This window comes from Rattus rattus, chromosome 1 (assembly GCF_011064425.1).
Source record: "Rattus rattus isolate New Zealand chromosome 1, Rrattus_CSIRO_v1, whole genome shotgun sequence".
NCBI classification, from domain to species: Eukaryota; Metazoa; Chordata; class Mammalia; order Rodentia; family Muridae; genus Rattus; species Rattus rattus.
The window spans coordinates 82,783,101-82,807,607 of NC_046154.1; the positions used below are offsets into that span (position 1 = coordinate 82,783,101).

At 36.4% G+C, this 24,507-nt stretch overlaps 1 protein-coding gene across 1 annotated transcript in view; it reads left to right on the forward strand.

The window, feature by feature from the left end:
• Positions 1-24,507, forward strand: part of Megf9 (multiple EGF like domains 9) — a 101,503-nt gene that overhangs the window by 31,931 nt on the left and 45,065 nt on the right. Inside the window, exon 2 of the mRNA XM_032902829.1 lies at positions 15,334-15,535. Coding sequence (XP_032758720.1) covers positions 15,334-15,535 — 202 coding nt within the window. The remainder of the gene's footprint in view (positions 1-15,333; positions 15,536-24,507) is intronic.

Here is a 24,507-nt window from a genome sequence, read left to right on the forward strand (position 1 = left end):
ACTGTGGACTCCAGCAATTACTGCACTTCTTTAAGGTTCAGTTTTCCTGTTAATAAACTTAGGCTTGTAATCCCTGCCCCTAAAGTTTGGGTGATCTAAATGTTAATAAGTAAAATGCTCAACAAAGGTTGGAGCATTGTTGGTAATAGTGAACGGTAATTTTTCTCTCTGTAATTAATAATGATAAGTCCAATTATGCTAGTACGACTTATATTGCTATGACAAATCCCTGAGAGAAGTAAAATAAAAGGAAGAAGAATTTTCTGGGATCCTACTTTCAGAGTTTCAGAGATTTTAGTCCATGATCAATTGGACCTGTGCTGAGACAAAATATGGTCATAAGAATATGAGGCAAAGGAGGCAAAGAGGCCTGGGTCAAGACCATATTGCCATTTTGGCCCCAACTCTGGAATATTCTATGACCCTCCCCCAATAGTACCATTGAGTGATTCATCAGTGGATAAACTCATTCATTATGTCAGCACTCTAAGCACATAATTATGTGAGTGGATCTATCTGCTTAGGATCAAACCTTCAATACCTGCGCCTTATTTATATCCACATCCAAACCATAATACTGAGTTAGAGATTACACTAATAGTTGTATGAACTAGTTTGTTGACAAGGTTCTGGTCCAGGAAAGTTAAAATATGTTGTTATCCAGATAGGTATGACCTTCAGTGGGTAACCTTACTTTGAAATAGAAATAAATCTTATAGAGATTTAAGTAGGGAAACCATCTGGAATAAGTTCATTAGAATGTTTCTGCATATCTCAAAACATAGATGTAAACAATTACTACTTACTAATGCTTGATAGAAGATATAATGGGAAAAGATCAGTTTTTACCACTGCTGATAATGACTAAGTAGTTTTGAAGTAATCTTCACAAGATTTATATGACACTTAATATAATTTTAATAATAAAAATTTACTGGGCAATAAAAATTCTGAATAAATTAATTGAAAAGTGAACCAGTACTTACAATTAGGAAGTTTGAATATTACAAAATCTACTCATTCTTGGTATATTAATTTTTAGGGTAAATGAAATTGTTAGAAAAATTACCAAAGAATTTTTTGGGAGGAATGTGTTAACAGTTTAGAAATATAAATAATTATGAAGGATTAAAGGCAAATGTGGAGAAGAACAAATTAGTAGAATGTTATAAAACTGTAGCTAATAAAACCATTTTATGCTTTCATATAAATAGATCAACATAAGTTAAAGAAAGAAAAAAATATATATATAGTGTGTATGTGTGTATGTATAGTTTCCTGTGGATGTGTGTGGAAATGTGTGCACATGGGTGGAAGCCAGAGTCATCCTTGGGTGTCATTCTTCAGGTGTCATTTACCTTGTTTACTCAATGGGGGCATGTGTCTTGCCCTCATTATGGGAATGGGGGGTAAAGGGTGGTGTATCACATCATCATGTGTCTACCCACTTCCACCACCCTCACCTGCCAAGACAGCAATGCCTATGGGTCATCAAAGGGTGCTGAGATTGTTTTATTGTATATGAGTAACCACTTATACAGTGGAGCACATTACCTTAGATTGGATAGTGAGCACTCATACTACCAATGTCTCTATGTAGAATAAGCACATCAAAAAAATTACATGCTACACTCTCCATGTCTCCCTTAATAAAATATATGCCATCACCTCCTGGTTTTTATGTGTTTTTTGATGATTGAACTCAGATCCCATGTTTGCATGGTAGGCACTCCTCCATGTAAATGTTAGGATTTTAGAATTCTTTGTATATATGTGCAATAAATATGATTTACAAATATCTTGTCCAGTCTGTGACTTGTAATTTCAATTCTGAGACATCTCTGAAAAAGTTCATTTTGTTTTATTTTAGTAAAGTCTAGTTTGTATGCCCTTCTCTTGTGGATTTTATTTCTGTTGTTATATTTAAAAGCTCTTCCTATAATACAATGATTTGTCTAACCCAATCAAATTTTTCTGTTTTCTTCTAATATGGTTTTATTTCCATACTGTATATTTAGGATAATGGTTCTTTTGATAAAATGGTTCTTTTGGTAAGTATGAAGTTAGATCGAGTTTGTCTTCTTCTTGCAGAAACTTGTGATGGTGTTAACTGTCAGGTTGACAAACTCTAGGATCATCTGGAAGATGGGCCCCTGAACATACTTGTGGGAAAATTTTCTCACTGAGTTATTTGAAACCGGAAGACCCACATTGAATGTAGGCAGTACCACTTCATGGGCTGCACCCTGAAATAAATGGAAAGGATGGAGCTGAGCAGCAAGCTGCATTCACTGCTCTCTTCGAACTGTGGATAGGTGATATGAATAGGTGCTTCAGGCTCCTGCTGTGCCTGCCCAAGAGTGATTGACTGTTACCTAGAACCATGAGATAAAACAAACCCTATCTCCTTTAGGATGCTTGTATCAAATTATTTTATTACAGTAACTAGAAAGAAAACTAAGAGTCACTGCAACTCTTTAAAATTATTTTAACAGAAAAAAAACTAGCCTTTTTACATATGATTGGCTTTTCTCATTGTCAAAAAATTGGTTGATTACCTGTGAAGGAGCAGAAAAGGTTTGGGGAGGGATTGAGGTGTGGCATGCCACAGGTGTGGAGGTCAGAGGCCAATTTGTGGAAGTCAGTTTTCTTCTTCGGTAGGTCCTGAGATAGAAGTCAAGTTGCCAGGGTTTTTCTCTCCAGCCATTAATACCTGTTCTCCACTGATAAAACAGTACCCTGATAGCTGCTGTTTTACAGGAAGTTTTAAAACCCCCTTTTATGCATTCTGCACTTTTCTTCGTTGCTCTTTTGTTTTTCGTACTCATTTTATTTTAAAACCTAATTGTGAATACTTTTTCCAAAAAATTATTCTGGGACTTTAATTAAGATTCATTGACTCTGTAGATGTAATTATTACAGTATTTGTCTCCAATTGTTTAAGTCTTCTTTTGTTTCTTTCACAGGTGTTTTGTAGCTTTAAGTCTAAAGGCTATGAACATTGTATTTAGTTCATACCTAATATTACATATTAGGTGTTATTCTTAAGAGTTTCTTAAAATTTAATTCTAATTGTTTATAACAAGGGAATAAAATTGTTTTTTAATATGAAAATTTTTTTAGGATTTATATTTAGGTGTGTGTGTATCTGTGTGAGGGTATATCTCTGTGGGTTCTCTGAAGACCAGGAAAGGACAGTGTATTCCTTGGAGCTAGAGTTCTAGGCAGTTGTAAGCCACATAATGTGGGTGCTAGGACCCATGTTTGGGTCTAGTGGAAGTCCAGCAAGTGCTCTTAACTGTTGAGTCTCTTCTCCAGTCTACCTGATTTTGAATCACTGTTGACTTTGGATTGTGCACTCTTTACTGATGTCTTGGTGAGTAGTAGTAATGTTTGTTTCCCAGGCTGGCCCTACATTTGTGGGCTCAGGTGATTCTCCAGAGTAGCTGAGACAATATGTACATGATACTATGTCCAGCATAGGATCAATGATATAAAAGAGTTTGGTTTCTGGTATTGAATTATCTCTTGATATTATGGATAGTCTCTGACTTGATGATTTTGACTTTATGATGGTGTGAAAGCAGTATGCATCCATAAGAAACTGTATTTTAGATTTTAATGTTGACCTTTTTCTGGGTGAACAATATGTGTTTTGACTTTCTTATGATGTGAGGCAGTGGCAGTCAAAGGTAAAGGTAAGCAGTGGCCTCACAATGGCCTCCACAGTTGCTAAGCTGGTGTTTGTTGAGGTTGAGTATATGTTGATGTAATATTTTTAAGTTTAAGTATAAACTCATTGTCAATTTAGGAGCATTCATACTTTGTAATATGTTTTTCTGATTTAGAATTATTAAAGTTATAAGTTGTTATTTCCCATACCTTAAAATATTATTTGGAAGCAACTTTATTTATACATAAAAATTTAAAAATGCTCTTACTGAGTACCCTCCTTTTGTTTAAGATATTATTGAATTTTATAATGTTCTCTACAAGGTTCCTTATGTCATCATAGTTCCAATACAGGATCTTACATTGGATTCATGTATTCATTCTTCTTAGACAGCCCTAATAAGGAATAGTTCTATCTGAGATTGTTTTTATCATTTATGACCTGGATACTTCAAATAATACTAATCGCTAACTTTGTCCAGTATTTGAGTTTGAGTTTGTGTGTATGCATTTGGTACACAAGTGGTGTGTGGGTGTGTGTATGCATGAGAGAGAATGTGTGAGTATGTGTGTGTATGCACACGTGCGTGTACATGTGCATGTATGTGTGTGTGTGTAGACCAGAGGATTATTAAGCACCTTCCTCAGTCTTATGGGCACAGCCTGTGTATCTATCCTAGTTGTCAAAATAACTGTCACTCAATTTTATTCCATTCTTATTTTCAATCATTACCCTAGCTAAATAATAAATTTTCTATTGTTTTTACTTTCATACTGGGGATTGAACCTAGTGCCAGCTAGGTAAGTGTTCCTGTTCCTGTGCTATATCTCCAGCCTCTTTTTTTTTCTTAAGTTGAATAATTGAATTGGATAATTCAATTGGATAATTGAAGCCATGGACAAAAGGCTATTGATAATATTCTTTAAGCCTAGGTACCTTCTGTCCTATGGCCAGCTCTTCTGAATATATACAGCATTAGCATCTGTTTCCTTGAATGGAGGCAGAAAGCTACACATATTTCTCCCAGGTTCTTGAAAGGCATTCACGACCTATTGAGTTTACTCAAATCTGGGTTCCCCTTCTACATTTTCTAGTCTTGTAAGAACAAACTGTACCAGCCTTGCTTTTGCCAGAGAGCTCTTGGTAAGCAGAGAAAAGAATCTCTAGACTTATCCTGCTGACTCAGCTGCCAAGTTCCCCCACGCACTTGCTGAGCTTCCTTCTGATGCCAAAGTCCACATCTTGCTGTTTTCTGTCATCCTCCCATATTAGTTAGAATTTTACTGAAGCAAGAGCTCTCCCTTCAAACTATTTTTTAGAACTTATTATTTATTTAGATCATTGTGGTCCTGTGACATTTAGTTGTTTTTAAACTGTTAGCTCTTTCAAATCTCTTTTTATATGTTTGGATTTTGGAGTAAAGACACAATAAACCAGTAAATAAATAAAATGTAGTAAGGACAGAGAGAACTTTTTGTAATTGTACAGTGTAACTGTACTTAACCATACCTAATCCTTAACTTTAAAGTTTAAATGGTAACTCTCTAGAAATAGAAAGTCTAAGATGGCCTCATGTCTGATGTCCCACTGGGAATGGGTGGATAGCCAGCTTTTTTTTTCCTTTTTTTTAAAATTTTTATTTCTGTTCATTGGTTGGGTTCAGGTATCTGCATCTGATTCAGCTGCTTGGTGTGTCTTTTGGAGAGCAGTCATGGTAGGTCCCTTTTTGTGAATGGTCCAAAGCTTCAGTGATGGTGTCAAGTCTTGGGGCATCCCCTTGAGCTGGAACCCACTTTGGGCCTGTAGCCGGACCTTCTTTTTTTCAAGCTCCTCTTCACTTCCATCGCTGCATTTCTTAAAGACAGGAAGAATTATGGGTCAGAGTTTTGACTGTAGAATAGCAACCCCATCCCTCACCTGATACCCTATCTTTCTGCTGGAGGTGGATTTAAGAAGTTCCCTCTCCCAACTATAAACCCTTTCGTCTACGTCTACCCCTCTTCCCTCTTTGGATCTTGAGAGTCTCATACTTCCCAGGTCACTGGTACTTTCTAGAGGATCCTCCCAACCTGTTTCCTCCCAAGGTCACCTCTTTCAATTCTTTCTGCTGGCCCTCAGGGCTTCAGTCCTTTACCCCCACCCAATACCAGAACATGTTCCCCTCTCCCCTGACCTCCAAACCCTTTCCCTCCCCTGGCCCACCCCCTCCCCCATTATATTGCTTTCTTCTCCCTCCCAAGTGGAACTGAAGCATCCTCGCTTGGGCCCTTCAGCTTGTTGACCGTTTTTGAGTTCTGTGGATGGTATCTTGGGTATTTTGTCCTTTTTCTTTTTCTTTCTTTTTTTTTTTTTTTTTTTGGCTAATATCCATTTATTTGTGAGAACATACCATGCATGTCCTTTTTGGTCTGAGTTACCTCACTCAGGGTGACATTTTCTACTTCCATCCATTTGCCTGCAAAACTCAGGATATCCTTGTATCTTAATAGCTGAGTAATATTCCATTTTGTAAATGAACCGCATTTTCTGTATCCATTCTTCTGTCGTGGGAAATCTGGTTGTTTCCAACTTCTGGGGATAACCAGCTTTTTAATCGGTCAAATTTCCTTAATTGTTTTTAAGTTAGATTTATTCATTTTACTTTATGTGTGAATTTTTTGCCTTAGTGTGTGTATATGCACTATGTGTGTGTTTGGTCAAAAGAGGACATCAGATCCTTAGAAACTAAGGTTAGGAATGGTTGTAAAATACTATGTGAAGGCTGAGAATCGATTTGCTCCTCTATCAGAGTAACATTTACTCTTAACCGTTGATCTATCTCTCTAGTCCCCTGTTTGTAGAATTTCTTATTGGATAGTTGTTTAGCTCAGGTAACTGGGCTAACTTAATCTGTCCTAAGTTAATGAAGCAGAAGATGTAAGATGCTGCAAGACCAGGTTTGAAACTGTCCCCTCACTTATGCTACATTTAGAAGGCCAGTTAGGGGTTTCAAATAGACTCTGTCTTTTGATGAGTAATTACAACAACATCACAGTGCAAAAGAGGTGTGGACAAAGGAAAAATTCATTGGGAATATTATTACAAGGATCTACAATGATAGGGACACAAGGAAAGGATAGGAATTGATATAGTAAGTTCTCAGTAAATAGTCAAAGTATTGTTGGAAGGAGCGGGTGGGAGAATGTAGGTTAGTGATGGTGCACGTACCTAACCTGTGAGTTCTGGGTTCATCACCCGTACCCACAGCCACACCCACAAAAGAAGAGATAACGAAAGATTGAAGAGATATATAGCTGAGGAGGAAGACTCATATTTGCACCAGTATTTTTTTTTGAGAGAGAAGTTTTAGCAGTTCAGAGAAGATTATGGAACATTAAAGAAAGAATACGTGATGAAGAAAGGGGACCAAATCAGTATTTTAGTTTGAGAAATTTTATTTGGAAGATAAATGATTTTTATCTGGGCCAGGAGATTAAAGAAAATATATTTTATGTTCCTAGAGTACATATTTAAAGGTAGAATCTATGAAAAGGTATTATAGGAGGCAGTGAAGAGAGGGCAGAATCCTGGAAAGAGCTGGGAAAGGGTGTGATAAAGAGCACAGTTGAGGAACCAGCTAGTTCATCTTGAAGGAGCTGGGCAGTCTGAAACTGCAGAGACAGGTAAGTAGACAATCAGAGGAAGAGAAATAGCCTGTGTGCATGACACTGAAAATGAGAGTATTTGCATTTCATAACAGTATTTTTAGACTTTCTAGGATTACTATGTAAATCATTTTCTCAATTATAAAGCAGGGTTTTTATAATCCAAAGGCAGTACATGTAATCACAGATAATATGACCTTTTATTTACTTATTTTTAATGATGCATGCTGATGCTCAGGGCACATACATAAACACACATGCATGCATACACACACACACACACACACACACAGAGAGAGAGAGAGAGAGAGAGAGACAGAGACAGAGACAGAGACAGAGAAACAGAGACACAGAGAGCACAAAAAGCTAGTCAGTGATCCCTAAAGTATGATTTTAAGTGGTTATGTGGTTATGGCTTTTTAAAATAATATTCGCTAATTTCTCTGGTCCTGGTTAGTTATATGATTTATTTCTTTTTTGTAGCATCAGATTTCTTACTCACAATCCCCATGTCTCAAGATTACAGTGGATAACAAAGGAGATCATTTGTGTTATTTCTAAGATTATATCTGATACATGTAGCACATACTCAATGACTGGTGATATCATTTTCATTATTGATAGTAAAGGCTAGCTGTTAGCCTTTTAGAGCCTGTCATCTTGTCCCATTAATTAGATGAATTATCGTTGAACTGTAGAATTCTGGCACTGAGCCAGAGGTAAGACACACTAATAACATAACCTTGCCTATGAAACAGCAAAATTTCTACAAAAAGTTCACTCCTTTATTCACAAATGTCTACAATAAAATAAATTAAATGTTTTACTATAAAAATGTGTTGTTGGGAAGTATTGTGGCTACATCCTTATCTTTAAAAGGAAATCTTGGAGCATTTATTTACAAATGATGGCTTTTAAACTTTTACATTTCTGTGACACCTGTTTTAACTCAAGAAACTCATCAGCTTTAACATTGTTTGCCAGAATTTAAAATATTTATGACCCTACCCTAGCATAACATAAACATGAAATGTAATTTGAGTATCAGTTCTATGTTAAAGTAAGACACTTTATTTTAAAAAAATCTGGTAATTGTTACTTTTCCTTAGAATGAAGACTTTCCAAGATTTATTTTTTCTAAATATTGAAAAATGAAACAGTCTTAATAAAAAGTGCAGTTTGGAGCACAGAATACCTTTAAGAAATCAGGCCTCTGGTCAAAATATAAACTTTCCGGTTTACATAGGAAAAAAAAATGGCCACCTTACTAAAAGCAATTCCCATTCAATCATTTCCAGATTCAATGCAATTCCCATCAAAATTCCAACATAATTCTTTACAGACCTTGAAAGAGCAATTCTTACTTTCAAATGGAAAAATCAAAAACTCAGGAGAGCTAACACAATTCTGTACAATATAAAAATTTCTGGATATATCACCATCCCTGAACTCAAGCTTTATTACAGAGCAATAGTGATTAAAAAATGCATGATATTAGCATAAAAAGAGACAGGTTGGTCAATGGAATAGAATCCTATGTACACTTAATTTTTGACAAAGAAGTCAAAACCATACAATGGAAAAAAGCATCTTCAAGAAATGGTGCTGGTCTAACTGGATTTCTTCATGTAGAAGAATGCAAGTAGATAGATATTTATCACCCTGTACAAAACTCAAGTCCAAGTGGATCAAAGACTTTAACATAAAACCACATACACTAAATCTCAGAAGAGAAAGTGGGGAATAGCCTTGAATTCATACATACAGGAGTCAAGTTCCTGAACAGAATACCAATGACTCTGGCACTAAGAGCAACAATTAATAAACGGGACCTCATAAAACTGAAAAGCTTCTGTATGGCAAAGGACACTGCCACCAATAGAACAAAACAGCAGCTTATAGAAAGGGAAAAAATTTTACCATCCCTACAGCCAACAGAGGACTAATATCCATATACATTAAGAAGTTAAGAAATTAGACAACAAGAAACCAAATAACTCAATTTAAAAGATGGGGTACAAATCTAAATAGAGAATTCTCAACAGTGGAATCTTTACTGGCCAAGAAGCACTTTAAAATAAAAGGAAATGTTCAATATCCTTAGTCATCAGAGAAATGCAAATCAAAATGACTCTAAGATTCTATCTTATACCTGTCAGAATGACTAAGGTCAAAAACACAAAAGACAACTAGTTCATGGTGGCAAGGATGTGGAGCAAAGGGGTACACTCCTCCATTGCTGGTGAGAGTGGAAACTTGTACTTTGGAAATCAATTTGGAAGATTCTGAGAAAACTGGAAATAGTTCTATCTCAAGACCCACTCCTGGCCATGTATCCAAAAGATGTTTCACTATAGCACAGGGACACATGTTCAACTGTGTTCGTAGCATCTTCATTTGAAACTGGAAATAACCTACATATCCCTCACCTGTAGAATAGATAAAGAAAATGTGGTACATTATTCAGTGGAATACTACTCAGCTATTAAAAACAAGAACATCATGGAATTTGCAGGCAAATGTGTAGAACTAGAAAACATAATCCTGAGTGAGATTACCAGACCCAGAAACACACACATGTGGTTTATGTACTCACTTATAAGTAGATATTAATCATAAAGTGAAGGCTAACCATAGTACAATCCACAGACCCAAAGAAGCTAAGTAACAAGGGTCCCAAGGGATGATGCTTGAATCTCACTCATAAGGGGAAATAAAATAGAGATCAGAGGTAGATGGAGTGAGAGAACTGGATGGGACAGGGGTAGAGAGGGGAGATGGGATTTAGATGTAGTGTGGGGAGAGAGAGGTGGGAAAAGAAAGTGGAAATTGGTTGTTGGGGGTGTTTCTCTAAAAGGAGCCAGAGATCTGTGACAGGGTGGTTCCTGGGAATCTATGGAAGTGACCCTACCTGAAACTCCTAGCAGTGATATGGAGCCTGAAGTGGCCACCTCTGGTAGGCAGTGGAAGGAGAAGGATACCAAACCCTCCCCCAAAATCTTTGACCAAAAATTTGTCCTGTCTACAAGACAGGTAAAGATGAAGCAGAGATTGAGGGAATGGCCAACTAATGACTGCCCCAACTTGAGACCCATTCTTTGTGAGAGAACCAACCCCTGACACTAATAATGATAGTCTGCTATGCTTGTAGACAGGCGCCTAGCAAAACTGTTTTCTGAGAGGCTTCATCCAGCAGCTGATGGAAACAGATGCAGAGACCCATAGCCAAACATGGGATGGAGCTTAGGGAGTCTTGTGGAGGAATCAGGGGGAAAAATTGAGGGAGCTAGAGAGATCAGAGTCATCACAAGAAAACCTACGGAATCAACTAATTTGGGTCCATGGGGGGCTTAACAGAGACTGAACCACCACCGAAGAGCATGAATCCATTGTACCTTGGTCCCCCACACATGTTGCAGATATACAACTTAATATTTGTGTGGATCCTCTAACAATTGGAGGGGAGGCTGTTTCTCACATTTTTTGCCTACATTTGGATCCCTTTCAGTTAGCTGGACTGCTTTGACTGGCTTCAGTGGGATAGGATGTGCCTAGTCCTGCTGGGACCTGACATTCCAGAGTGGTTGATACCTATGGGGGAGCCTAGCCTTCTCTGAGAAGAAATGGGGAGAGGAGTCTGATGGTGGGCCTTGGAGGAGAGGAGAGAGGGAGGTGGTGATCAGAATGTAAACTGAATAAATAAATTAATGGAAAAAGAATATCTTGATGTACAGGTGTTGAATGTAGTATCCTTTGATTTTGTCAGTCTTCTTCCTCTCTCCTTCAGTTTGAGAAACCAAAGAAATGGTTATTGTAGGCTTCTTGGAAAATGGTAACATTGTATGTTGGACACACTAAGTATACACATCAAGTTATTATACTTAAAATAATTTTCCTAGCCTCTGTATGAACCTTTAAAAAATCTCAAAAGGAAATAAATATATGAAAAGTGGGAGAGGAATCCTGTTGCTCTTCATCTCTCACCTTATCCTCTCTTATAGCCATTATAACCCAAAACTTAAGCTTTTGTTAGTTCAAGTACATTTCTTGGTATCTATGTTTGATGGAAATGCTTACTTTATGACCATTATTTTTTATTATTATCAATTTAACATTTCCTTTCCCAGAAATTTACATAGTAAATAGACTAAGGACAACTTTTCATTTCTTTATTTAAATCTTTGATTTACTATAGTTCTTTTTCTTCTATAAAGCGTTAACCCACTGTTCTACAAAGTTGCTTGAACCTTTGAACATCAATGGTAATTCTAAGGTTTTTAACATTCAGAAAGGACTTTAAAAGGAAGCATATGAAGAGGGCACACATTGACACATTGACTATGTCTCACTAAGTTGCCTAGTTTGGCCTCAGACTCATGATTCTCCTGCTTCAGCATGTAAAACAGCTTTGGTTATAGGCATGTGGTACCACTCCTAGCTGAGCAAAGACATAGATGATAAAAATTAAATGGAGAGAAAAAATACAAATATGTAGAAGTCCCCTAAAAGATCAGTTATATATTCTTGAGGCTAATGACCTCCCAGAATAGGTATTTGCATGTAAAGAAGAGTTGTGGTACCTGCAAGACTGAATCCCCGCCCCCAAAAAATAAAAGCCAAGGAAGTTCATCTCTTGATCTTTGGTAAAGGGACACTTGAGGAAATGTGCTGTTGGGTATAGATTCAGTGACACTTTCACATAAGAATTTTTCCATAAATTCACGTTCTCAGAGGAACTACTACCTTTCTCTGAGCCTTTATACTCTTTTTTTTTTTTTCAAACACTTTAACCAGTTTGGTACCAGATTTTAGGTTTTTAATTTTTCAGGGTACAAATCACTATATTACCATGCTCTTCAGAAACTAGACAACAATAAGATTACCTAGTATAGCAGTCTGTCTGTGAGCATTTGCATTACTTTTTCTAGTTATGTCTCTATAGAGTTTTTCCCCTAAAACTTGAAAGTTTTGCAAGCTACTTACTTGATAAATAGTATTCCACATTCAGTTCTCAGAAACTGAAGGAGCTTTTGGCATTTCATCCACACTCTCCATGATTAGCTTCTGTTACTTCATTTCCACAGTGTCTGCCCTGGTGACTCACCATTAGTCATGTTATTAATGTATTGCTTTGTATAGCTCTGCTGTCTGTGATTCTACTTCATTAAAAGTCAGTACTTCGATTATTGCCTTGGGCACCCAAAAGTTCTTCATATTATGTTTATTAACTAAAATTACATTTTTTCATTTCATAAAATTTTCCATTAAAGTGATTGCACTATTTCTGTATTGACTCCTATCTACATGAATGTCTAGAATTATGAAAGGTCTGAGAATTTCCTTACAACTTAAAAGACTACCTTGACATAATATAATGGCTGCTCATAGTGTTTTGTATTTATTGTAGTTGCTCACATCTCATTTAATATGGGCCATTTTATTTGAGGACTGTCATTGTGATAGAGCTCAAAATCTGACCTATAATTGAAAAGATGCATATACCCTCTCACATTTGCTCTATTTTCCTTTCCTTCATTATTTTGGGAAGATTATCGTGATATTGCATCATTGCTTTTCCCTGTCATTGTATTGGTCTTTTTTTTTTTTTGCTTAAATATCTTATTGACTCTGTTACTATTAGGATAACCTAATACCACAGTACCAAAGTATCTATTCAAATCTGGGTGGTATCATTTCTTATTCTTGAAAATTCTGTCTTAAATTCTTCTATTCGCATCACTATATCATAGGCTTATATATGAATACTGCATGTAACCCACTATACATAAGATATTGTAACAGTACTGATTTTGTTTTCTATATATTGTTTATAAATGATCTCATCCATATTGCATATTGAAGTTGCGGCCTATAAATTTACCACCTGAATGACATTTGTGGTGTTTTGTGTGGTATCACTACTCTTAACATTCACTACTATAGTACTGTACACCCCATTCTGGGACTATGACACAAATGCCATCACTCCACACTGTTTACAGATGAAAACAGGAGAGCAAGGGAGAGTAAATAGCTTGCCTAAGGCCATATAGTAAGTTCGTTCTTAGGCAGGATTTTAAATGTTAGCTGACTGTTTCTATGGTCTCTTTGATTTATTGCCTCTTTAAACTACTCTTGTATGAGGGTTATAGGGAGTACGTTATATTTTCTTTCACAATGTTGACATGAATTTTAGCTATTTCTTGAATTTCGGCCTAGCAGAGGTCTTGCCATGATAAGTTTGCAAACCACTGAATTCATTATATACAAAAAGATTATTCAAATAACAAAGTGTGGGGGGGGTGGTGTGTGTGTGTGGTGTGTGTGGTGTGTGTGTGTTTTACTAAGGCTTGCATCCAGGTAGGAAAAATGTTTTACTGAGTTACAACCCCAAGCCATAAGTAAGAATTCCAATTTTTAGGTAAAGCTGATTCTGTTCCTTAATCTTGGAACTAAAAAATGTTTGAACTCTCCATTAAATTTTATAGTTCACTACACATGCTTGAAATATCAAAAAAAGGAAACAAATTATCTACTAGTATATTCATTACATCTATAGATAAAAAGGAAATGGAAGGAAAGAACCGATACCAAGGCTTAGAAACTGAGAATACATGGGAAGTTGCCAAATGTGTGTTTTGTGGAATCTTTTGTTTTTACTTGTGCAGATACACTGTTTTTAAATTGTATTTCTTTCTCTAAAGTACAAAATTAAACACCTTTATAACTTTCTATGTAAGACTCTGGATTTGCTGCTATTTGGTAATTTTTAAAATAATTTAGATTAATATTAAGATTACATTCCCAAATTAAATTTTTAATGACTATGCTACTTTATTTAGTGCCTTAACTACTAACAAATACAATTTTTATCCTGGTTTATCCCTATTTGGGAATGAAAGAAGCTGATCTGTAGAATATACACAAAATTTTATAATTTTCTCCTACAGTTCATTTAAAGAACATCTTTTTTACAAACTTACAAAGTCCTCTGTTAAAACTGGGTTAAGTTCTGCTAAAAAAAATACTTTCCCTTTGCTAAAACCTCCTAAATGAGTGTTTGCATTCAAAGGTTAAAGCTGGGAGCTTCTAAATCATTTTCATCCAAAGAACTGTTTGAAATCTACTTAAGAAAACATTTAGGTTCTAAATAACCATATTTAGAAAAGATAGTTGAGTTGAGATTGGTTTCTGTCAGGGTAAACTGGCCCTTCCTTCTCTGGGCTTATTGCTCACTTTCCTCCCCTTATAGTTTAGTTCTCCATTTCTTCCTTGATGGAACACTGAACGTCTGATTGCAGGTGCGACACAGTTTTATACGACCTTGTATAACTTACTGGACTTAGTCACCTGAGTCTTAGGCCTTTGCTGCTCATGGTAGGGTTATTTATTATTTAACATGTTGTCATTTCTTTTTTTTTTTTTTCATCTTTATTATATTGGGTATTTCTTATTTACATTTCGATTGTTAGTCCCCTTCCCTGGTTTCCAGGCCAACATCCCCCTAACCGCTCCCTCTCCCCTTCGATATGGGTGTTCCCCTCCCCATCTTTCCCCCATTACCACCCTCTCTCCAACAATCACGTTCACTGGGGGTTCAGTCTTGGCAGGACCAAGGGCTTCCCCTTCCACTGGTGCTCTTACTAGACTATTCATTGCTACCTGTGCAGTTGGAGCCTAGCCTGTCCTTCAAGCACCATGCAGATAAGCCTGCTTTCAGAGGCCTTTAGTTCAAAAACGTGCATGATTACACTACACACGTATGCATGCATGCATGCACGCATGCTGCCTTAGAATAAGCAAGTTGGCAATGAAGAGAAAACTAAAGAGGAAATTGAGAATGTCTATAATTATAAACTCTATATGTGTTATGAACTCTGCTGTGTTTATTTCTAAATAAGCTGCATAGTCTAAGAAGTCAAAACTAGAATTATTTTTTCTAGCACTAAAAATTTATCACAAGTGTTTTTTTTTAACAAAAACTAGAGTTTAATGATGACTTTCTTTTGTTTTCAGAGTATATGTGTAACTGTTCTGAGGTTGGAAGTTTGGATGTAAAACGCTGCAACCAGACCACAGGGCAGTGCGAGTGTCGTGTGGGTTATCAGGGTCTTCACTGTGACACCTGCAAAGAGGGCTTTTACCTGAATCACACTGTTGGTCTCTGCCTGCCATGTCACTGCAGTCCACGTGGAGCAGTTAGCATCCTCTGTAACAGGTAAGCAGCAGAGTGTGGACGTGAAGTCTATTGTATTTTGTAAGGAGAAACTGTGTTGGGAAACTTGGAAGAGTTGGAAGAAGAGACTAGAAGGTGGGTATGACTAAGATTTCATATATATCAAAGAATTTTTTAAAAAGACTACCCTGTGGAGAATCAGTTATTTAATTAAAAGAGAAAACTACTGTGCCATAGATTTATACAATGTTTTTTACACTTTAATTCTGTCACTTTGTATATTATTATCAGAATTATAAAGCTTTTGTTTTTTGCTCTTTGATAGTTTCTCTAAGTTTACTGAAATAAATATTGATGAAGGATTCTGGCACTGGAAAGGGTTTCCCTTTCAGGCATTTCCAGTGGAATATCTTTATTGTTGTATCTATTAACATGACTGGATATTAAGGAAACATATTCTTGGTTTACTTTTGTATTATCAGAAGTCTCAGATTTCATATATGCTTTTTTGTTGTTTGTTTTTATTTTGCTTTTTTATTAAAAGATATTCATTGTGTGTGTTGTGGAAGGGGTATGCCTGCCATGATACTTATGGAGGTTGAACACAACTTATAGGAGTTAGATCTCTGCTTCTAACATAGGGTCGTGGGAATTGAGCTTTAGTCATTAGGTTTTGTGGGAAGTACCTACTATACTGTACCTGTTTCTTAAATGACTGGAAAGTAGACATTATTTGGAGGGGGGAGGAGAGAAGAGGGAGAAAGAGAGAGGGAGAGAGAGATCAAATTAAATTATCTTCTATTTCGAAGCGACTCAACCTCCTGGTACCATACCACATTATGGAAGTAGTTGTTATTTGATTTTATATAAGTGAATACCTAACTTTTTATGGACCTCAAGGCATAAAGCTGAAGAGACAGCCATACAAAGTGACAAGGGCAAGAAATTTGGAGTTAATGTACCCTGAATATGTACCCAAGATCTGGTGCCGCTTCTGAACTGCACTGTGTTATTGGCAAATACTCTCATTTCAGTGACTCAGTTTCTTCTCAAGGTTGCTATAAAAGCTAAATGGGTTGTTATATTTGTTATAAATGTTATGTATGTTACAAACGGATGTGGCACACACAGATCAAGAAATACATGTTTGTCTTTATTTCAAAGGAATATTAAATTATGTGAAAAAATTTTAAATATTTTAATTTTAAAATATTTTAATTCTTTGAAATTTCATACAAGTATGAATATATTTTATTATATTTATCTCCCACATTTTGTGATGAAATATTTTAAAGGAACTTTTATAGCTCCTTGGTTAAAAATATACTTTAGACTCAGCGAGTGGTGGTAACACATTTTAATCCCAGCACATGAGAGGCAGAGGCAGGCAGATCTCCAGATTTGAAGCGAGCTTACTCTACGTAGTGAATTCCAGGACAGCCAGGGCTACGTAGAGAAACCCTTACTACAAAAACAAAACAAAACAAAAAGTGTTTTAGACTACCAATAGGTATTTTAGATGTTTTATAAATCATATTGCACTATTGTGCAGTATTACATTATGTACTTGTATTAAACTATAGAAATTAATTTGACTGAGAAGTCTATAATTTGAAGTGAAACAATGATGAATGTTTGTGAATTTTTAGTAACTTCAAAGTTAGTCTTAATCTTCATAGCAACTGTTTATATATAGGTTAGTAGGTCACAAAAATATCAAGTGGCATAAAAAATAATTCCAAATTAAGTTTTCCATGCCCAAGTCCTGGATTTATTACCATGCCACATGCCACCTATAATGGGAAAATTGAGTCTCTTTTAATATTGAGACTATAGTACATTTTTTTTTTGAGAAAGGGTTTCACAGTGTAGCCTGGCTGATTTAGAACTCTTAACAGGCTGTCCTCAAACTCATGGTGATATATCTGCCTCTGCTTTCTCTATGTCTGTCACTTCTGCCTCTACCTCTCAAGTGCTGGGATTAAAATTATATGCCACTATCCCTGGTCTATATATAACTTCTTTACCATGCCCCAAATACATAGCCATATAAGTTATATTCACTTACTTTTATTGTGGTACTAGCAGCTAACCCTGAGCATGCTAGACAGGTACTCTACCACAGAGCTACATCCTGAGCCCAACACACCTAACATTTTTCCCTTTTATTGGATTTTTAAAATTTACATTTCAAATGTTATTCCCTTTCTCGGTTTCCCCTCCAGAAACCCTCTATCCCGTCTCCCCTCCCCCTGATTCTACCTCCATCCACCCACCCATTCTCTCCCACCTGCATGCCCTGACATTCCCCTACACTGGGGCATCAAGCTTTGACAGGATCAAGGGCCTCTCCTTCCATTGATACCAGGCAAGGCCATCCTCTGCTACATATACAGCTGGAGCCATAGGCCCATCCCTGTGTACTCTTTGGGTGGTGGATTAGTCCCTGGGAGCTCTCGGGGGGCGTTGGTTGGTTGATAATTGTTGTTCTTCCACTCCTTTCTCTAATTCTTCCATTGGGGACCCCATTCTCAGTTCAATGGTTGGCTGCAAGCATCTGCTTCTGTATTTGTCAGCCTCTGGCAGAGCCTGTCAGGAGACAGCTATATCAGGCTCCTGTCAGCAAGCTTTTCTTGGCATCTGCAATATTGTCTGGGTTTGGTGTGTGTATATGGGATGGACACACAGGTGTGGCAGTCTCTGGATGGCCTTTCCTTCAGTTTCTGCTCCACACTTTGCCTCCACATTTCCTCCTGTGACTATTTTTGTTCCCCCTTTTAAGAAGGACTGAAGCATCCACACCTTGGTCTATTTCTTCTTTAGCTTCACGTGGTCTATGAATTGTATTTTGGGTATTCCAAACTTTTGGGCTAATATCCACTTATCAGTGAATTCATACCATGTCATACCTACCATTTTAAACAACAGGATGCTAACAAGCTGATAGTTTGCTAACTAGCTTAATAACTTAAGATATATTACTTTATGAACTTTATTGTTTTATAATATGTTTGTATAATATGATCAATATATTTAACATGAAGGATATCTCTGAGAATTAAAATTTGTGTGATATATATGTATATGTTCTCATTGTGAGTGGTGTATAGATAGAGCTCAATAACCTTTGGAGTTGAACCTGATTTGTTTGTTTTGTTTTATTATAAAGTGAGCAATATAATTACTATCTCACAAAAGAGAAGGAATAAGTCAGCTAGACTTGAATATTCCTGTCTACTGTGGTACATCTTTTCTGAGAAAATCAAGTGCTGAACCAAGAGAGTGAGCATTGTGTTTTTTAGCTCTGATGTTTGACTAATGCACTCAGAGTACTTGTATTGTTAAAGGTTTTCTTCCATTTGTCATCTGATAATCAGATCCTGACCTTGGTGAGATAACTCATGCTAAATCAGAGCTAATCCTAATGTGCTGTTAATAGATTTAGGAGTTAAAGATCAGCCTTGTGAGTAAGTTTCTTATGTGATGTTTAGTTGCTTTCTCATTGCATTAGCACCTTGGCGTAAAAGAAAAATGTATAATCTGTGTAAGACTAAAGGCATACACTACTAGGAAATAACACAACACAAACAAGTCTAAATACATGCCTGGTTTGTAAGCAGAACGTTTTAGCTACCAAAGGCCCTCAGATGAGTCTTTTTGGGTATTACAGGGAGGGAGACCTAAAATTCTAGAGAATTTTCTAAAATAATGCATGAATATGAGAGATCTCTCCCCTTAATGCCAGCTAAAGTCTTTTGTCTTGATCTCTCTGTTCTCATTAAAAATGAATAGAAATAAGAGTTCTGTCCTGACTCACACATTGAAGGTCTGTGGAACAAACAACTGACTTTAAAAATTCATTTTCCCATTCTCTCTGTCCATATGTTTTAGTGGGAGTTGGTCCAGTGCGGGTAGATTTTGGCTCTAGGAGTCAAATGTGGGTTGAGTAATGTCTTTGTATGCAAACACAAAGTTCTCTATGTACTGATAGAAGGTCACACCCTTGTGTCAGTATTGGTGTTCTAGTCTGTTTAACTGGAAAGTTGGTCTGTACCCTCTGAACTTTTTTATTTTTGCTTTTGGGTTATATTCCTAGTAGTTTCCTGATTCAGATCTAGATGTTTTATTAATTAAAAACACAATGTTTTATCCAAAAATGAAGTCTGCTAGTAAGGTCATGGATGTCATCATATATATTTCTTAAGATGTTATCATATTTAATGTTAATGCTTTAATGCAAAGTATCAAAATATTCATAATAAATTAGAATACATGATTCTGTACTTTATATTATCTGAGTGAGGTAATTTCTGTGATAATCTAATAATCCTCCTCTCCTTTAAGTCCAATTTGGGCTATATAATGTGTCATGGAATATATATTACTTTGCTTTCCCAATTATTGGAAGATGTTCCAGATCAGAAGGCAAATTATAATTATGTCATAAATGAAGACCAAAATTAATTTTATTTATTATTGGATGTTTTATGCATTTACATTTCAAATGTTATCCCCTTTCTCGGTTTCTTCTCCAGAACCCCCCTATTCCATCTCCTCTCCCCCTGCTTCAGTGCCCACTACCACCTCACTGCCCTGGCATTCCCCTACACTGGGGAATTGACCCTTCACAGGACCAAGGGTTTCTCCTCCTGTTGATGCCAGACAATGCCATCCTCTGCTACATATGCAGCTGGAGCCATGGGTCCCACCATATGTACTATTTGGGTAGTGGTTTTAGTCCCTGGGAGCTCTAGGGGGGTCTGGTTGGTTGATATTGTTGTTCTTCCTATGGGGTAGCAAACCCCTTCAGCTTCTTCACTCCTTTAAATCCTCCAATGGGCTCCCTGTGCTCAGTCCAGTGGTTGGCTGCGAGCATCTGCCTCTGTATTTGTCAGGCTCTGGCAGAGCCTCTCAGGACACAGCTATAACAGGCTCCTGTCAGCAAGCATTTCTTAGCATCTGCAATATTGTCTGGGCCTGATGTTTGTATTATGAGATGGATCTCCAGGTGGGGCAGTCTCTGGATGGCCTTTCCTTCAGTCTCTGCTCCATACTTTGTTTCCATATTTCCTTTAGACAGGAGCCATTCTAGGCCATTCTGGATATGATTTACAGGCTCTCCCTCCCCTCTGTTGGGCATTTCAGCTAATCTCATCTCTTTTGGGTCCTGGGAGCCTCTTGCTTTCCTGCAATCTGTGACTTGCTGGTGACTACCCATAGAAAACTAAGACTCATCCAAGACCTTTGCCTATATAGGGCACTAAAAATCACTTTTTGTGTAGTGTTTAGGAACAATAGCTGGTATAAAATAGTGCTTTGTGAATGCAGCTTTTGAAGATTTAAAAAGAAAGCTAGTTGGTTGCTAGAAACAATAATGTGGGAAGCTTGGTCATTTCAAATTCTTATTTTTCGATTGTATTTGCCACACATGTCAAAAGATATTGTCCCTGTTCTCAAGAAACTCACAGGTTAGAAGAGTTCCTGTGAAAATCAAATGTTAGAGCTTGTAACGTGTACAAGTTGTTTCAGGAAGGTCTTAGGAGAGAATTCATGTTTGAAATGGAATTTGAAAACTGAGTAGAAATTTGTATGAAAAGAAAGGGTCACTGTTTCTGGAAGGCAAAGAGTAGTAAGGGCAGTGAGGAAGGATTAAAAGAGAATAGGAAATAGAACTCTTGTCTATTTATTTGGGGTTGTATCTTGAAAGTTTGGCTATAGTAGAAATTCAGTAAGCATTTGGTGAGTGAACAGAATAGATGAATGAAGAATAAACAGCAGACCATTAAGGAGCTAGTGGCCATCACATTCAATAAATATGCTTGATTAGGGGGTGATCAGAAAAATCATCTATCTGGTGAACAGAAAGAGTGCTCAGGCAAAGAGACTAGTAGGAAACTGTTTAACAATGTAATCAAGAGAAGATAAGGCCATATCTAAACCACAGTGAAGGGAACCAGATTAAGAGTTAAACGGTTGCCTTAAATGTATGAAGTAAATGGGGGAGAGATGACAACTGTGTGTCTTTCTAGCTTGAGCATAGAAGTGAAAGAAAAGAAATACTCCATTAGACAAATGAGAAAATAGTGGTGTAAGTAAAGTAGTGATGCTGTTTGGTTTTAACCATGTAGATATGGAAATGACTAGTAGAGCTGTCTTAATGATACATTCCGATATGTTCTCTAACAGGCTCACGATATATTCTGTTATTTTTTAAAAGAAGGTTTATCTTAAATTATATATGTATGCATGTGTTGTTCATGTGAGTACAAGTGCTTGTGGAATTCAGAAAATGGTATTACATTCTCTAGAGTTGGTCTAACAGAGCCACATAATGTAACATGGGTGTTTAGAACTGAATTCAGGTCCTCTGCAAATAACTATCTACCTAAAATACTGTATTTTATGCTGTTTTGTAGAAAAAGAGGATAGCACCTTATAATTTTAGTGTGTAGACCAATTATTATTCCTGCAAGTCACCAACCTCAAGTTCAAAGTTTTTTTTTTTAATCCTTCAATATGCCATCCTTGAAAGTGGAATTTTTAAAGATAATCATAGTGGTAAAAATAGGTATTTGGCCTGTATTTCTTAACCATGGTTTATTTGTTCCAGTAAAGATTTATATATTGCTAGTTTATATCTTAGAAGGTATATTAGGGTCATTATATCAAATGACTTATGGAAAGAGAACTTGGAATAAACTATGATTCTTAAGTGGTCAGGGGTGGTTTTGTTCAAAAATGGGCACTGAGAATACTGAGACTTTTATGGAAATAAAGCATATTTAAAGTAGTCTGGATAATCTTATCTGTTTTGTATCTAAAGGTTCCATTTCATATCAGGCACAATTTGCCCTCCTAGTCATCTAATTATTAACTAGATAACAACTGTAGGCAAATGAATGGAAAAAACCCTCTTTCCAGCTACTCCTGACCTTTGTCACTCTTTCTGAATCTTATCATAGACTCCTCTTGTTTAACATCACTTTAGAACAGTTTTGGAAGGTAGAATTTAATGTTGTGTTATTAGTAATATTAAGTAATAATTTCTTTTGCTTTTAATAGTCTGTTCCATTTGTATGCTAGTGGTAAAATCAAGTTCCACAAAGTATTAAGATTATGAGAAGTTGGAAGAGATCAGTATTATAGCTGAAACCAGTGAAAACCAGAACTGAATAAAATGAGGTAGTAGCATTTGATCTGTTTTGAAGAAAGGATTTAGACATACAGGGTAAAAAAAGTAGAAAAAGACTTTTTAGAAGAGGAAAGAGGATTAATAACTCATAAATGCACTCAATATAGATGTGAAGTCAAAAAGAAGCAGGGTTAAGGGATGAATCTGGTAAGTACTCCTGGGGTCAAGTCATAGAGAATATATTAAAAGCCATATAAATTAAAATGTACTTATTACATAAATTTTAAGGACTTATTTTTTAATTATATGTATGTATCTATGTAATTTGGGCATAGGAGTGTAGTATACATAGATACCAGAAAAGTGGATTTGGACTTGAAGTTACAGATGGTTGTGAGCTGGCTTTTGTTGATGTTGGGAAGTGAACATGAGTATCCTAAAAGAACAGTAAGTGCTTGTAATTTCTGAGCCTTCTCACTAGGTGCTCCTTTGTAAGCCATCATCCGTAACAGCAGGTGTAGGATCAGCACTGTATTGTAGCAATCTCCAATGTGGATATGTATGATAGTGAGTTGTTAAAGGCAGAGTGAGAATTAGTAAGGATCAAAATATGGGTAACACAACAGGAATGAGAGAATAATAGGAAAATAAAGGATGAAGTACTGTAATAGTCATGTTTTGTGCATAATCTCTAGGAATTAATGCTTTGTGTTAATTCAAACAAATGTAAGTGTAGTTCATGTTCCTAAACTGAATTTATAGAAATGTGCATCAGTTTCAGCCTCCTTCTCAGATCTATATTCTCTATGTGTGCTTTCTATTCTGTTGCTGCAAGCTACAAGGGTTCAATGGCTACACCCCATGGGATTTTAATCCCCCCAAGTCTTGCTTTTGAGTATCAAACAAAGCCTTCATACCTAAATTCTTTCTATGCTGCTGAATATAAATCCAAGGCCCCTTCACCTTTTAAAAGTGTTGGAGCTGTTATTCATTATAAAGAAGCACTTGATGTACAAAAATAATAGATGAGGGGAAGTCAAAAGCTTGTATACTTTACAGTTTTCATAAAATTTCAATAAAATCATGTTTCTACTTAATCATTCTGACCCTCATATGCAGTAGGAGAAAGTGCAGTGCCCTCCTTTTGAGGTCACCGATTGTTCAACAACTCTGGGCTCAGTTCTCCTGTGACAGTAGGTATAAAAGGAATGATTCTGATCAGCTCACTGATGCTGATTTTTCCTGATGTGTGGAATTATTTGTCACAGCCTGTTCCCTAAACGTCTGGATGCTTTATATGTACTCACTGCTGTGATGGTATATTACCCTCTGTCTGTATCCTTACAAGTAACAGCGATTTTTCTTGTTGTTTTGTTTTGTTTTGTTTTGTTTTGAGAGATGGTGAATTTAATCCCACAGTGCCAAGTTCTCATAAGGATGTTCTGAACTGAACTTCCTAAGTTACAGATCTTAACAGTCAGCTTCTTCAGTTTAAACATGATGCAGTATAGCTTTGTTGCATGGCAGAATCAATAAAAATTTTGGAATTTTTTATAGCAAACCTGGAATCCTCTTCCTTTCCTAAGGGTGAGGAACCTTTCATTGACATTCAAATTGCAGAGAGTTTTGTTAGACCCATCTCTCCTAATAAGGGAACTTGTTCAGTCCATATTCATATAACCAATGGAAACCTAATTTAAATGATAGCATTTAGGCTGATCAGCCTTAAGCATATTTTCAACTTCTATTTAAATGGCAAAACAGTTTCTCTTGCTTAAGAAGAAAGAAACTACAAACAAATTTCTCAATAAATATCTTTCTCATAGGCAATTTTATTATACTTTAAAAGGTTAAAGCCTTACAAACGTATAGTAGTATTAAT